At 37.6% G+C, this 17,101-nt stretch overlaps 1 protein-coding gene across 1 annotated transcript in view; it reads left to right on the top strand.

The window, feature by feature from the left end:
* CLVS2 (clavesin 2) overlaps window positions 1-16,594 on the top strand; it is a 55,482-nt gene extending 38,888 nt beyond the window's left edge. Inside the window, exons 3-5 of the mRNA XM_083857353.1 lie at window positions 1,232-1,342; window positions 3,866-4,086; window positions 8,845-16,594. Of these exons, the coding sequence (XP_083713479.1) occupies window positions 1,232-1,342; window positions 3,866-4,086; window positions 8,845-8,932 (420 nt within the window). The 3' untranslated portion in view covers window positions 8,933-16,594. The remainder of the gene's footprint in view (window positions 1-1,231; window positions 1,343-3,865; window positions 4,087-8,844) is intronic.
* The last annotated feature ends 507 nt before the right edge of the window (window positions 16,595-17,101 follow it).

Raw genomic sequence — 17,101 nt, 5'->3', positions numbered from 1 at the left:
ACTTTTGATTGCCTCCTTTTGAGCCTTTGATCCCAGTGGCACAGACCTGAAGTTGCCTTAATTGCATCCACATAAGAGGAGGAAGAGGAGGAGGTGTAGCTGGAAAGGATGTCCTTGTTTGTTACCTGTATGGTCAAATGGGAGCTGCTGCTGCTGTGAGGAACCTGGTTATGACCTAAGTGACTAACATGGCTGCCTGTGCTTGTTACCTGTTGAATTAAGCTTCAAATGAAGGCCATTAATTTAGTAAGTTTGTATAACTAAGAGAACGTTCTTCACTGAGAAGGTTCTGACATAAGCCATGGAAATAAAAAGGGGCATGCATCAACCGCACCTGTTTACACCTCTTTCCTCCTTCCTCCATGGTGCAACTCTAGGAAACACAGGAGCTGCTTATTGCAATGTTTGTGCATATGATCAACCAGGCAAAGACAAAATGAGGACAACACTCGGAATTTGGCAATTGTATTCCAGGACAGAGTGGCTGCCCTCCTCAAACTGCCAAACCCTCTGGCATATTCTCTCGACTTAGAAATTGAAAATGCATATCAGAATCTTTTCCTAGTGAGTTATCTGCCTCTTGTGATTTTCAGAAAGTTAAAAAGAAAAGACATTGCTTCAATACAGATATGCTGTCCTTACATTTAAGTTCCCAGAAGGCCTCTGACTATGTGACAAGAATTGCTGTCATGGATATTGCATAACGGTTTATGCATAATGTTTAATGCAGTCTCAGTTTTATGAAATATAGATAATATTGGAGACATTTTGAATAATAGTTTAGATTTACACTTTCTTTTTAAGATGGAGACAAGGGACATTTTTAGTGCTCTTCAATGACACTGGAAGAGTTGAGATCGTTACTATTAAAAATGAATAAAATCCATAGAAGTGGAAAAGAGAAAAAATACATGACATAGATGTATTATGGGCAAATCATAAATGTTTAAAGCATTTCTGGAGGTTAGAAATGCTGTGCCTTTATTTGAATAGCAAAGCTATCTCAGCACACCTCCTCCACACTCTGCTCTGTCCAAAGTTTGTTGCTCCTTGGTATGGAAGGTTGAAACTCAACTGAGAGGACACAATTTTAAATAATCTTTCTTCTTGTTAAAAGTTTATTATTAAGATAAAGGCATTCAGAAAATAATAATAAAAAAGGTATCTGATGTGTGTACTACACATGTTAAGAAGTGGCTCAAATTGTATGTATTTGTTTTGTGTCACACAGGACAGCTTTCCAGCTCGGTTTGGAGGAATACATTTTGTCAATCAGCCGTGGTATATCCATGCCCTCTACACAGTTATCCGGCCCTTTCTAAAGGAGAAGACACGAAAAAGGGTATTGTTCTTTTTAACTGTCCATTTCCTGGCAGTTGTCATCAGCAGGTGCATCATACTCTAAGAAAGTAGATTAACAAGAGATATCAGCTTGCTATTGGTGGAAAATATTTAAATATATCTGTGTCATAAAGGGTACCTTCAACTGTTTTAGAAACTTATGCAACACTATCCTTTAAGGATACAGTCAAGCAGTGCACTTAAATGCATTTTAAAATGTAAGCATATGCTTGCTCCTGGGGATTATATAAAAAATATTGCCAACATTAAAGTTTGTATTAAGATTGTATTCAATTCCATTCTATTTAATTTCTGTTAAAGTTATTTGTGTTTTTCTTTTAAAAACAGAGTTAGTGATTACAAAGTCCTTTCCTAGTGTGATTTCCTTGACATTAGCATGAGCTAAAATACCCAGCTGGCATCTACTAGTATTAGTTTGCAAATACTAATTTGAATGAAAGCCAATAAAAGGGAATTTGTGTGCATGCATCTGTGCATAAGCATGAGCAGCCTCCGAGATGTTGCTGAATTTGTACCATTTGCATCAGTGCAATTAAATTAGAGCTTGGTGGTGATAGTGTATAGAATGATATTATTTCTGTAACAGGAACTTTGTCATCCAGGAAAACACAATCAACATAATTTACAGTGGCGCTACAAAGAACATGATTTTTTTTTATGGAATCAGCTCTCTAAGCAGCTCTGTATTTTTTCCTCCTCTAACACACTCTGCAAGGCCACAATGATCCTTGATGTTGAGCTATTTTTTACTGACAGATTATGCTTGAGAGGCCTCTGGTATTTACAGATTTTGAACTATAGATCACAAAGCCTTTTATGTAATATCTGTTATAAATATGCAAATGAAGCCCCATTTTGCAGGACTCAGTTGCACTCTGTTGACTGCAGCTTCTGCAAAGAACATTGCAGTGCCAGATATGTCTTGGGCCTTTTCAACTCAAGTGCTGCATATGTAGAACTAGGGAGTAAAATGCAGCTCATAGGAGTGCTACAGCATTAAAAAATAAGTGACAAGGCAGTAGAACGCAGAGACTTATCAGTTAGCATCTAAATTTTTATTTAGACACCTGAATCAATGGCATATGTTTTCAGAAATGCTGACTTTTTACAACTGTCTTATGTCAATACTGAATACCTATAAAAAGTAGTTAGGTGGTTAAATATTGATTTACAGTTCTAAAATTAGTGTCAAAATGTGAAAGTTATGACCAGCACATAAAATTTAAAATCAGCTTAAAAAAAATTAAAATATTAGATGCAGAACAAATGATTGGGGAAAAAAAAACCCAAACCCAAGAGAATTCTCTTTAGATTTTTTTTTTAATCAGGCTTATTTATCCATTGTTTTTATCCCTAATTATTGTGTATTTTTTAATTTGTCATGTAGATTTGCAACTGATAGTTATATTCAGATAAATGCAGTATTAGGCATATATAAAAACAATTGCTATGGAGTGAAAGACTTAGCTGTAAAGGCACCATAAAGCAAATAACTTTCACCATTAATAAATGTTCTTTCACAAAAGGATAAATTCCTTTCTGAGATGGAAGAAAATCACTTTTTTTGCACAGTCATATTAGATTTCCTGGGTCCACAGCTGACTAGAAGGTGGTCTGAAGTAAGTAATAAAAGACAAATGTATATTTGGTCTTTGTCTTTCAACCTTTTGAATTTAACTCTTATAAATCATGCTAAGGGTGTAGATGGCCAGAGGAGTCCCTGCAAGGTGAAATGGAACGTGAAAGATCTCTGAGGGCAAACTAAAGTTAAACATAAACATAAATACAAATATTCATGTCACGCTATACTAATATATAGATATATAAATGTAAAGTATATATGAATACCAGTCTACCAAAACATTGATGGAAAATATCAAATAAAAATATCAAATAAAAATCAAAGTCCATTGGCTATTCCCTCAGTGTTGTCACAGGCTTAATTTATTGTTATTGCTTACTCCCTGTATTGTCAAATATAAATGGCAGTTACTGGTATGACTAGATTAAGGAAGAAATTTCCAGCACTCATATCATTGCACTCCACAATGTATCTTGTTTATAGAACTCATGACTGCATGCTGAAAGTCAATATGTATTCCTTGTTGTATATGGGGAATATTATTTTTATTTATTTATTGTAATCTCAATTTATTCATTTAATTCACAGAATTAGGGAGAGCAATTGACATGAGATTAACAAGGCAGTTTGTCTATCTAATATTTTGTCCATCTAGCTATCAGACTCCAGTTCTTATCCTCCCTAAGTCCCTTTCCCTGCAAACATTTTAAGTTATTTATGCTTTAATCATTTTGGAGATTTATGAACATAGTATGACCATGCTTAAGGCAGAGGCAACATGAGGCTTCCTCTGCACCTCTGTTAGCCCAACACAACCAGAATGTTTAAATTATACAATATCCTCCTAATAATGATGATGGCATTTGGGCTTTGATGTTTTTTGGTGATACCCTGTGTTTTTACCTGCATGCATACATACAGATATTCCTGCATGGTAACAACCTCAACAGCCTGCATCAACTCATCCACCCTGAGATCCTGCCTTCAGAGTTTGGGGGAATGTTGCCCCCCTATGACATGGGGACATGGGCAAGAACACTGCTTGACCATGAATATGACGATGACAGTGAATGCAATGTGGACTCCTACAACACTCCTGCAAAGGATATAGAAAAGGACCTCTCTCCCAAATCCATGAAAAGGTGAGTTAAAGGTACTATTGTCTTCTAGTATTGCCATTAGGTTAACATTTGCTTTCTTCCTCCTTTATGAAGCTGTAAGTAGTTCAGTGTATATATATATAAGAAGACAACTGGGTTTTTTTTTTCACTTTCTTAAAAAGATCAGTGTTGATGAGAGAACATGGCCTTGATTATTATCATGTGAGTTGTGAACTCCATGCAGCTGATTATTCTGGGGTGCCATCTAGGCTGTGTACACAACACTGGCTTTGGAATAAGCTGCTATCTCACCTCAGTCTACAGTACTTATTAGAGAAACAGTGTTAGCTGGAGTGAGCCTCTGTGCAGAGGGTAAATTTGGGCAAATTACCTTTCTGGGCAGTGATGTTAGCTCTTATCTTTCTGCATCTCATAGCCTACTGCCTGGTATCCACCAGGTGTAGGTGCCAGGACATTTACAGCATCTGAAGCATCAGTCACAGTGACTGCATGCCAGAGAAAGTATGAGAACCAGGACTGAAATCAGTGCCAATTGTTATACTCAAGCCTGGTAAACATTCTGGCATTCTGATATTCTTCTCTTTGAGAAGGTACAGTGTAATTGCTTGCTGCATTTTACCATTCAGAATAAAGTATAGGAAGAGCTTATTTACCTCTCCAGTAACTATGGAAGCAATGAGGTCATTAACTTGGAAGGGGTGAATCTGATCCAAGCTTGCCAGGGCAGTAGGAGAGAAAAGGGTAAAGATTACAACTGTGATAGAAAAGGTAGCAGAAAGGGCAGCAGAAAGGGCAGCAAAAGTCAGAGTGCAGCTCATAAGGGGCAGGCCTAGCAATGGATCAGAAGAGAACAAACATGGCAGAAACCAATATAAAAAGTCATTAAAATTATGTTAGGATATGCTAGGCTGGGAACCCAGTTTCAGGAGACAGCATGTGATGCAAAATGGAAAGAAATTCTGGAAGCAGACCAAACAGGATAAAATATTTTCAGATGTCTCAGCCAGGAAGATGATTTTGGCTGGAAAATACTGCCTAGACTGGGAAGGACAGTGTGGTTTAAAAGGGAGATATTTTTGTGGAAACAGAGGAGACAACATAAAATTGCTATAGGAAAATAAAAAAAGAAAAAAGCAGTAAAGTTTAAGGATTTTGTGTTGAAAAAAACTCCTCTCTATTGAAAGTGGGAAACAGCAAGAAACTGGATGGAAATGAGTGAGGATAAGAACTTAAAAACAGTTCTGAAACTCTATGACAGGGGTGCTGGAATGGCTGCAAAACTGGTCTCAAATTCCCAGTGGAGTAGTTTTGGCCTTAAATTCCCAGAGCCTCCAAAATCCCCAATGCCCAGATATGTGAAGCTAGAATTGTGTAACTAACACAATTAATGGAGAAAATGGGACTGAGAAAAAGATCCAGGGAGGAGAAAGGTGAGCAAAACACTTACAATTTGCACATAATACAAGAATTATGAGACAGTAGAGAGGCTGTCTTAGACAGAAAGATGGAATTAAGGAACTGAAATGCAGAACTCTTTCTGCTGCAAAATGAGGTTGTGAGAGTAAATAACTTCATCCAAGGGTGCAACAACAACAACAACAAAACAAAACAAAACAAAAAAAATAGAGCAGAGAAGGCCTGTGACAAGTCCTTTTGGAGGAGCCTGTTTGGAGCAGAGTTTTCCAGATTGTCCTGGGCAAGCATATTATTAAATGGAAAAGCAGTGAGTTGACCAGATTCTTAATTCTTTCTCAAATATTTTTTATTCTCATTTAACTTGTTCTTGAAAACTCCTTTCATGCAGTATTACACTTCAGTGTAAGCTTCAAATTGAAATTCTTTCATTCTGTGTGAACTAACACAGTAAGAGACCTAGTGCAGAAAATAAACATGTTGAAATCTGTATCTGTATAATATTATGCTAAAATTTCTTCATCTTCTATGCATTCTTTCTCAGTTAGATGCCTCCAGCATCTGCTGGAATCCTTGTTCCCTGCTGCGGGACATAAAAAGTACTAAGTAGACTTACTGTGCTCGTACTAAGACTGACAGAAAGTCCTAAGATTTCAGTGTGTAAAGTGCACAGACTCTGTTAAAACACAAATAGAAACATTAAGATAAAACAGATCAACTCTATTTCATTAAAAATTAAATTTAACTTGGATTCAGCAACTGATGGGTTGTTTCTCTCAGTTTAAACCCACAGTCAGTAGGATATGTTAATGCAGATTTTTTAACATATGAAAAACCGTGACTAAGGCAATGAAAAGTGCTTAGCTTAGAACAAATTTCATATGCATCTAGCAGATCTCCAACAATTGTGTTGTTTAATTTGGCTTACCATTTTAAAAATCAGTTTACACTCCTGAAAGAATATCCTACTGAGAATTAATTTCTTTCTTACTTATTTTTTGCCCCCAATGTGAACCACTGACATTCCAGTTCTCCTTGAATTTTTGGTGAATTGGATGATCTCACCTTGAAAGGATGGTTGATTGGGGGGAAGGATGATGGAGATAAGGAGGAGTTAATGCCACCTGTAGCACAGACCTCGGGGGAGAACTTGTTTGTGGCATCTGGCAGCATTGCAGCTGTCTCAGCAGTCAGGCTTAGCCTGTGGCTGTCATCCTGAGGCACTCAGCTGGAGACTTGTATCCTCTTCTCACCTAACCCAGCAGGGCAGATGTCTGTGTTGATAAACTTTGCAGAGGAGCTGTGGTTTCGTTCCTCACCTCTACAACAGGACTTTGCAGTATAACTCCATAGTACAACTCTGTCCCACTGTGCTTTCTCAGAATGTATTCAGTAATGTTTGTAAAGTTATTTGGGAGATGTAAATAGAAGAGAAGGAGTTATAGACTTAAATGTTTTTTCTTTCACATATCTTCATTTGTGAATTGCTGCTGAATGGAATAAAGCATGACAGTAAATTTCTGTTTAAAACTGAGTGCAAACTATTTCTCCTTCTTCTTCATTGCATTTGGGCATCTGAGCTTACAGACTGTAGGTCAGGATTTGTGCTGTTCAATTTTCACACCTGCCTTGGCATTGGGGCTTTTGGAGGCCCTGGGGATTTATGGCAAAAGCTTCCTCACTGACAATTGGAGGCCAGGTTTGCAGCCATTCCAGCTCCCCTTCAGTCTTCACCAAATGAGAATGGGAAACCCTGTCTGCTCAGTCATTGGCAGCCAAGGAAAAGGCTCAGTTCTAGCACTTACATCCAGTTGGCAAAGCTTTGAAGTTAATTTGCTTCCACAGCAATTTTTATCATGATGAACTGGATTTTCCATGAGTGCAGCTTCCCATCAGCAAATTTTCAATCAGCTTTGCATTGGCACAGTACCCTGTGAAGATTTTAAAAAAGCATTTTTAATCCAGTGGTTTAGTTTTCTGCATGAGGAGCTGACTAGTGTTCAGGATGAGTATTATTGTACACTCTTAATTTAAAAAGTTTAAATTATGCTTATCACAAGAGAGATGATCATATTTTTAAAGCTAATTTTCCTGATTTTAGTATTAGTATGAGAATGGGATAAATATAATTAGAAAATATTCTTGTGTCCAAAGTTTTCACCTAGGCTTTAAGTCAGATGTTTTTTCTTGTGATTTTGTAAGTTTTCTTTGGATTTTTTTGAAGACGACCTCATCAGCTTCATTCATTAGTTTCACTGGGTGATGCCAGTTTATAAGAAGGAGGGTATTGACTCCATATGCTTATCTTAGGAAAGGTTGGAATTTGTAAAGGTTTTTCTCTGCACTGTGTCCTCTAAATGGGCAAATCTGTAGCAATGCTGCAGGCACAGTGTGCTTCCACGGATCAAAAATAGATGCCTGCATTGTAGAGATGTACACTTGCTGTTTAGTCATCTCAAATCTTCTTTACAGAAAGAAAGACAAGTAGGCATTTCCTGCATGAGACTTTTCCTCACTAAAAGAAACATCTAACAAGGGTTGCATTTACTGTACCCCAGAAGTGGTTGCTTTTCTGATGAGCTGAGCCATAGGTGATGTGAGACCCCATCTTAACACTCCAGGCTTTGTTTTCAATTGAACATTTTGATTTTGCTGGAGACTCTGTTTTCCTCTTTGCCTGTCACATATGGCTGTTGCAGGGCACCAGTACCATGTTATGCTTCTGGGCTGAATCAGAGAATCTAGAGAAATTTTACAATCATCGCTGAATTTGCCCTGATCCTCCTTCCCTGTCCTGTTCAGTTGAGCTGAAAAGTGATTTTGACACATTTGTCTGCTGCTCCAGAAATCCTGCTAACCATGGCACTATTCCTAGTTTTGGCTTAGGATCTCGCACTGTTGAATTAAGATGCTATTCAGAAAAGGAGCAACTTGTGCTTCCAGCTAACACATCCCACTAATTGCAGTGTGTGATTAGCCAGCTGAGTGGCTGAATTGTACCTTCTTTGCCAGCCCAGTGCTGTATAACCTTCTGGAGACACAGTCAGTGCTTAAGTCACTACAGAGGACAGCTTGGTTTGCTCTTGTGTGTGGAGGACGCTCCCTGCTTCACAATTTTACTGAAGAGAGGATCCATTTTATTCCACCTTTTGCTCCTATATTTACAGATCAGCGCTGAGCCCTTTAAAGCCCTGTTATCCCTCCATGAGGGTATTTCCTGATGATTTGCAATGATCAGATGCTTGGGTAATGCTGTACCCTTATTTTTAAGCCCTGACAGAAATTAAAATAAAGAAGAGAAAGCTGAGGTTTAACCTCATTTGTCTTGATCTAGAAATGTCAAATAAACATATTGTCCCTCTGCAGGTCTCAGTCAGTTGTGGATCCTGGAGTGCTGAAACGCATGGATAAGAATGAGGAAGAAAACATGCAGCCTTTGCTTTCACTTGACTAACAGTTTTTGAGCATTGGACATGAATTGAGGTGGAAGGCACTGCCTCTCAGCAACAAGCAAATCATTGGGAAAGAGTGACAGCTGGAATCCTATTTATTCATGTTAATGTAGCATATTGGCAACAGGTGTTACTATTCTGCCTGAATTCTGGATGCCCTTTGGTGAAAAAGAAGTGGAGAAAAAAGAGAAAATGAAATAAAAAAGAAAAGGAATCAATAATTTATTCTGTAAGTGCCAACTTGTTTGTAAATACAATATAATCCTCTAATTTTACTTTGTAAGTTATGGTAAACAAGTGCTACGGAAATGAGTGACTATTAAATATGTCAGTGAAGTGCACCATAAAAAAGAGAAAAAGAAGTGTGTTCTCACATGTACACACACACACACAGAGAAACATAACGGACAAAGAAAAATATCAAAGCCAATGAAATGTTGTCCTTCCCGGGGGAAGCCAACTAGTACATTGACATCTGGATTTTTTCTGCAATGCTCACATAGAGTGCTAAGATAAAGAGGGAATATAAGTACTTGGGAGATGCTATAATCAGTGGAATGTTTCCTAACTGTAGGACTTGGTTTCTTAAATAACACTGGAGTTTAGGATTGTGATTAAGCATAAACCATGTGCATTGTGAGAAAGATCACAGGCGAACTGGAACCAACTCTTGGATAGCTTTGTTGTTTAGCAGTGTGGATCTCTAAGGTTTCTTCCCTAACGTTTCATTTACACAAGTAACCTGCCTTGGTACCGCAATCTGAGTGTTGTAATGTGGGACACATTGGAGTTACTTCTCTTGCATTTTAAGTGCACATCAAGAGTTTTTCCAAAACTCTGTTCTCCCTTGGAGTGAGACATTAGTCCTCTAAATGCAGTGTAATAACCAGTATCTGAAAATAAAGCCTGGCAGCAGAGGTTAATCAATGAACCCTGTGCACTGGGAGACTGAATACATATATATATTTTTACCAATCTCTGACAAGCATACAAGGTGACATTGTTAGATAAATATATTTCATTGAAGGTTTATACAAGAAATCATACCTATTCAATGTACTTAGATATATTATAGATTGTATATTGAGACACTGTCATTATTAATAAAGTAAAACTTTCCATAGATCAACAGCATCCCACTCCAAGCAAGGATTAACATGAATAAGTTGTAGTCAAACATCTCAGCCTATAGTTTAGGACACTTTTGTTTTGGTTGTAGTGTAACTGTATATACTGAATGTGTGCCATAATAGAGAAGTACATTTTACCTCAAAAGGGCAACAGGTTTCACTAGGGATTGAGTAAATCAGCTGAAACATAGGGGCTGTGTCATCTCTGTGTGCTGGCTGATGTGTGTGCAGCCTGTGGTATGCTGAGGTGAGAATGTAATTTCTTATTAGGACTTAAATCAACAGTCAGAGTGTGAAGACACACAAGGTGCCCAGCATGAGATCTGCATAATTAGAGGTATTGTAAGATATCATACATGTTTAGGCAGTGCAGGGATAAGTTACGAAAACACTGACCACAGTGGAGGTGACAGCTCATGGCAACCCTGCTGTCCAAGTGCTAGAGTCCAAAACATTTCTTCCATTACTCCAGTGATTGGTGAAATTTCAAAGTTACTGGTTATAGGTCACCTCTTCTCATCCAGGATGATTACAGCTGTAAGATTTGGTAAGCTGAGATGAGTTAAGAGCAGAGAGTGAAAATTTGAAAGTCTGTCGTCTCAAGTTTAGCTGTAACTCCTGTGGTGGCAGCTTCAGCATTTCTCAGGGCTGAGACGACCCTGACTCTTCCAGCATCGCCCTTGATTAGCCCAGGCAACACACAGATAAAGCTTTCCTACTTCCCAGGTCATTAGCAGCACTGATAAATAGGGTATGCCCTAATACGCCATCACCTTGAAGGAACTTGTCTGAACAACTCATTGCCTTTCTGCTTTCCTAATCCTGTTTTCATAGTATGTGTTAGGAAATGCAGAGAGGAAAGATATGGAGCTTGAACTTCTTATCAATCTGTCCTACAAGTTGTCAGTAGTAGAAACTGTCCTAATACTACTTCTGTGGTTTGAGAGACTTGAAGAAATGATCAGTTCTTATATACTATTTTATTCAGTTCTATTTTTCACATTCCTTGTAAAATCATGCTGTATAAGTGAGATGTGTCTCCAGTACTTGCATAAGTGCCATATTTGAATGTATGTTATGTATTTCCACACTTCTGGTTAGTAGGTTAGTATATTGTCATAGTTCTGATTTAAAAATTCTTATCAGATAAAACTAAAACATCAGTGGAAATTTTCTCTTTATAAGGGCTTCAGGATTTAGTCAGTACTCCACATGTATACAAGCTGTTACACAGTGGTGATCAAAATCTTCATAGATCCTTTCAGATACATGGGACAGACTGGTGTGAGACAGCAGAATGCTGATTTCAGAGTACATCACCTGTCTAATCAAAAAATGCAAATCTGTTCCACTGTATGAAGCGTAAAGTTTGTTTAGAAGCTTATAAATTTTTGTTTGAAAACCTTTTATTTGTGCACTTATCTGTAATTTATGTAATATTTTCTGATGTCTGATTTCAATTTTAAGGTAATGAGTATTAATACATTCTTTCCAGAAAGTGAAAGTAGGCTATATTATAATTTTGTGTAACTGGGACCATCTTTCAGCCAGAACAAAATTGCTTTTTCAATAAGATTCTCTCTGTTGAAAAGCTGGGCTACAGGTCTTCATGGCTGCAACTTTTATTTCACTGAAGCAAATTCTGACAGTGGTAATTGCAGTTGTGACATTGAAAAAGAATATGGAAATGGGTAAGAGAAATAAATATACTTTACCTGCTCTCAGTATTCTTTGAAGGCATTTCTCTTTTACATATCAGGGTACATAAAGGGTTCCACCTTTCTTGTAGAAAATCTTTATAGGTAGTTCAATTTTTATTAGATGAATTTGGACTGAAAACTTTTTCCAATCTTTATTACCGTAGGAATTGCTGTGTAATTTTTATAGCAGAATTGAAGTGCTAAAACCAGAATGCACATGCTTGAGAGGAACTCCTCTTAATTTCTTACCTTTCTTGTGTATTGGGTAGAATAAAACCTTGTTGTAATTATGCATGCCATTATGCATATAAAAATATCCTGCAATATGAGGAACTTAGTGGAAAAACTGGATATACCTGTCCAACTACTTAAAAAAAAGGAGAAATTTTAAAAAAAAAGTGCAAAATTTGATAGGTTTAGGTCTTTGATAAGATCTAAAAATATCCTCTTACATGATGACTTTTCCAAGACACAAATGTTTAAAAATATGTGGAAAAGTTATGGAAGCTTCCATGACCAAAATTTCCTTGTAATCAGAGATGTCAATAGACTCTTGGCTTTACAGAGACAGGTAATCAGACCCACTAAGCTCCAAGAAATACACAGACTCCCTCCCAATAGTTATTAGTTGTAAAATAGTTCAAGATGTCTTTACAGAAATGTAAATTTACTGTATAGCATATTTAAAAAGATGTTTTGCACTCTACAAACATGCTATGCCTAGTCACAAACTGAACACAGAATTAAAGAAAAGAGGAGTAAAAGGGGCCTCAAGAGGTCACTGATATGTGGAGGAGCAGATTCACTTTAATGTCGCTCTCAAATGTTTTAGCTCAGTACCTTGCATGGAATGCTCTTTGTATTATTTAATCACAGTCACAGCCAAGCCTAAACACATTACCTGAAAAAATTGTAACCTGACAGTATTTTGTTCATGCCGTTTATTATCTTTCTGTTCTGTTTGGGAGATTAAAGTTTGTCAAGCATCATGAGAAGTACCATTCAGCATTACTTGGAAAACACTTTGCAATAAGCTTTGGTCACATCCCTATTATTATATTGCTTCTGTTGGGATTAATGATGTATGTATTTGTCAAGTTTTTTGATAAAGTCATGTTTGAAAAAGCATGAAAGAGAGAAAAAAACAAAATCAGTCAGGCTTCAGGATTTTATTTAGAATATTAAAATGAGATTTTAGGGGAAAGCTGAGTTTGGATTTTATAATCTTTAATTGTGTCTGGGGCATGTCCGGCTGAGCTATTGGCAGTGTTGGGTTCCAAGACAAATATGGAAGAATAATATCAATATGAAAGACAAGAGCAAAGGTCTCAAAGGATTGTACTGAAAAAAAACCACTTATTCACATGGCTATCTGGATCAGGTCTCTCTAAAGGAAGGTACTTTGCAAGTAGCCTGTGAGTGTGTACTTCTGGTGCTGAGAATAGTTCTTATGTCCACAAACTTCAAAACACTCTATGAAATTGAGAAAACAATAGTAATTCGATTTCTCAGGTAGTAAAACAGGAACATGACAAGTTAGAGACGTATCTCAATGGAAGACATTTTTCTATATGGAAAAGATGACGCTTTGATCGCTCAGGCTGCTTTTAACTGCAGGAGAGAAAATGTGTCCCTATTTTGTGTAAGAAGGTTTTATTGTCGATTCACTCATGTCTAGTTTCTTTAGAACACTTTACCATGAGACCTTTGCAAATCAGGAGTAAACTGATTTCCTGTGGAGTTAAATATGAATGTAACATGTACATTTAATCATTTCTGCTGATGAAATGGCAAAAAAAGTGTATGTCCCCCAAATGAAATGCCTTTCTTCCCTGTCTGATTGTTGAGAAAAAAGGTAGTTTAATCCAAAGACTCCTCAAAAGGAAATTTGCCCCATAAAGAATTCTGTCAGGGTCGAAACAAGATACTTATCTCCCATCAATTATAAAAGGAACATCAACATTTTGTTTAGAGGCATGCTTAGATGACCCCAAATGAAAATCCAAGCCAGGCAGATAAAATCACACGTCCTGTATTGCCTTGTAACTTTGAATGATCTTGTGTCAAAAGTCTGTGTTTAGATTGACTTGGACATTCCCTTCAGTCTGCATTTCAGCTTTCAGTTGTGTAGGAATTCTGTTCCTATCAGCTTTTGGGATCTTAATTTGTTTCCTTCATAAGGGCCTGTTGGCACAAAACAGCATTGACCCCTGTTGGATTGCACAATTTGTGAAGTGGTTTTGTTGTTAAAAAATAACAACTTGTGTAGTGCTGGGCAGTGCTGAAGTTGAAACATGGGTCAGAAGTTCCCACTATTTTGTCACTCCTCCTCTGGTGCTTTGTGTGTGTAAACTACTTTGATTGATAAAAGACCTGTTAACGTTTGCATGATAAGAATTTAAAAATAGGGAAAAAAAGAGGTTTCTACAGTGAGTTCAAAACCTGAGTTGATCAGCTACTGCTGTGGAATCCAAAGTCTGGGGGGGACTGCACGCAGGTGAAACAGAGAAACCTCCAAGGGAAGATGCTGATAATTCCTTATGGTTCATGTTTTGTTAAAATGTGGCCAAAGTATTTTGTCTGCAGAGATGGTGGAAAGCCTGATCTTTTCTCTCTGAATCAATGGCTTACAGTAAGTCCTTGCTAATAAAGATATGACAAAGCTTCCTTTTGCAGAGAATTCACTTCCAGAGAATTGACATATCTGTCAATTTGCAGTAGACAAATGGCAGGAGTTAATTAGGATTTTTATTTGATATGGAAATGCTGCTGTGATTCCTTAAAGAGGGTGTCGCATCATCAGCAACAAACAGCAGTGCCTAAAGGCAGGCAGCTCAAATCAGGTCCCTTGGTTAATAAAAATTTAAGAGTAGAAAAAATCAAGGGAAGAGATAATAGAAGATGATAAAACACAATAATTAAAAAATCAAAACAGAAGCAGGCTTGCAGTGGAAAGCTGTTTGAATGCCAAAAATTATGTGATAGAATTTGTATTACACTTCCAAAAAATTAATTAGTAGCTTATCATGAGTCCCCCCTCTACATTATGAGCACAGTTTACATTTTCACATGTTCTACCATGTACGATGGAGTTTCCCAAATCTTTAGAAAATGAGTTACCATGTAAAATGGTCGGTGCTGCAGCTGAGCTTGTGAACATGATTTAAAGGGTCAGAACTCAACAGCAGAGCCTCACCTGTAGATGGGTCCCAGGAGTATGAAGAGTACTGTGTCCTGCCTGGCTGAAGAAGTTGTGGAAGGAGAGAATGAAAGGAACCCTATGGCTGTAAGGAGAAGTGGCAGGCCCAGGGAGAAAACAACATTAGGGATTTGGAGTGAATTGGTTAACCATTTTCACAGTGAGGGAGGCTTTCACCTGCTCACTAATATAAGAGAGGACTTACAAACCCCATGACACATCTGTCATCAGGAAGGAGAGATAACACTTCTCACTTTCCCACACAAATTCAGTTTCAGTATATTTAAACCTGATGCATGTGCTAAACCTGAAGTGCCTCTGCTGCTGCTGTTTCCACAGTAGTTCTCAGGATGTGGGTATCAGGTACCATGCAGGAGCTGGAAGGGTAGAGCCCCCCAATCCATCCATAGGAAGGGAAGGAGGGACGTGTTCTGCAAAACCCTTCTGTGGAGAAAATTTTGTGGGAGAATTCGTTGCTTGCTCGAGTTACAGCCTGCCTTGCCCTGACACCAGTATCAGCACCTACTCTGGAAAGCTGTGAGTGGAAGTGGTGTGGGAATCTCCTCTGCCAGCCTCGGTGTCTTGTGCTAATTATGCAGCCCTCGAGCTGTAGCCTGTGATCTGTGTCCCATGTCTTTAAACAGTGCTGCCGGTGATGTTAATTGTAGCCATTAGTCCCTCAGAGCAGACATGATTTAAAGGAAACTGACAACTTTAAGCATTACACTTAATGCCTAAGAATATTAAATTGGTGATTGCTACAAGTAATGCCTAAGATTATGATAACTTAAAGACTTCCGGGGTTTGGTTGCATTGTATCTTTGATGGGACTTAGTGTATAATCACTTTCCTTTAAGTATGGCTGTCCCCGAGGTTCACGCTGCATCTTTGATGCAGCAATGGTAGAAGGAATTAAATAGCAGAAAATGTCATTCTAAGGCTATGAATGTATTCAGAGGGGCACATTTAGATTACCTGACACTCTTAAGAAAAAACTGCTTTGCAGTTTGCTAGTGTTCAACTTGAGAATAATGACTCTTTTAAATCATTTGCTTCTCTAGCTCGTTCACCCTATGGATTGCTGTGTGAAATGTGTTCTGCAAAACATTCCCAGCTTTTCATCCCTTCTCCTACCCTCTTGTGTTCAACAGTATCCTGTCTTCTGTGTGTGCTTTATTCTATGAATAACTGAACAAAACTGTAAAAAAACCCCAAAAGACTGATAATCTGCAGACTAGATCTTGAGGACCAGTGTTTTAAATATTTCCCTTGTACAAATCTGGTTAACAGGGTGAGATGGAAAATGAGACCAAGGCCAACCACATCACAGAGGAATACAAAACGAAAGAGTCTGGCTAGGAGTGTAGATGAAACAACACTTGTGATATAAGATGTAACCTTCCCTGACTGTTAGTTATCATTCTTCATGTAGGAACTACTGCCTCAACATTTAATCAACAACGTATTAATGGAAGTACTCATGTCTCAGTGAAGGCTGTACACAAATCATGTAACTCTGTTGATTCTGCACTCATGCAAATACAAAAGCACTCACATAATCTATTAATACAGCTCTGTTATGAGAATAATGATTAACAGCTAGCCATGGTGACATCTAAAATTGCAGATTGGCAATCTGTGCCTTAAGGCTCTTATGATCTGTAGTACTTGCACAGCAGTAACTACTGAATAATGTTCTTTTTGCATGCAGCAATCTACTTTGGAGCCCTATGGAAAATATCATAGCACCATAAAAAAATTCAAAATTAAATTACAAGAGTAATTTAAAACCAGTGCTTGTATCCTCAGGATAAAATTTGTTTGTTTCTCAGTTTAGTACTGTTAGGACTCAGGGGGTCTGAGATTTGTAAAGCCAGGACAAGTTTATTAATCATGTTCTTTCTCTGTAAAGTTTCAATAACTATTCTCTTTTCACAACTTGTTGTCAGTTTCAATTTTATTATTGGACTTAGTGAAATGGTTAATTTTGGTCTGTTGTGTTCTAATCTAAAGTCTGAAGATAAAGCAACTTTGTGAACATCACTCTATATATTGTATATTTAAATATCATCAGTTCTCTGTGATCAATAGGCTGCTTTGGAGAGTGCTACTACTTTAAATCATCATTGGTTATTGAGGAAG

This window comes from Zosterops lateralis (genome assembly GCF_965231275.1).
Source record: "Zosterops lateralis genome assembly, chromosome: 3".
Classification (NCBI taxonomy): Eukaryota; Metazoa; Chordata; class Aves; order Passeriformes; family Zosteropidae; genus Zosterops; species Zosterops lateralis.
This window is presented reverse-complemented; position numbering and strand designations above follow the sequence as displayed.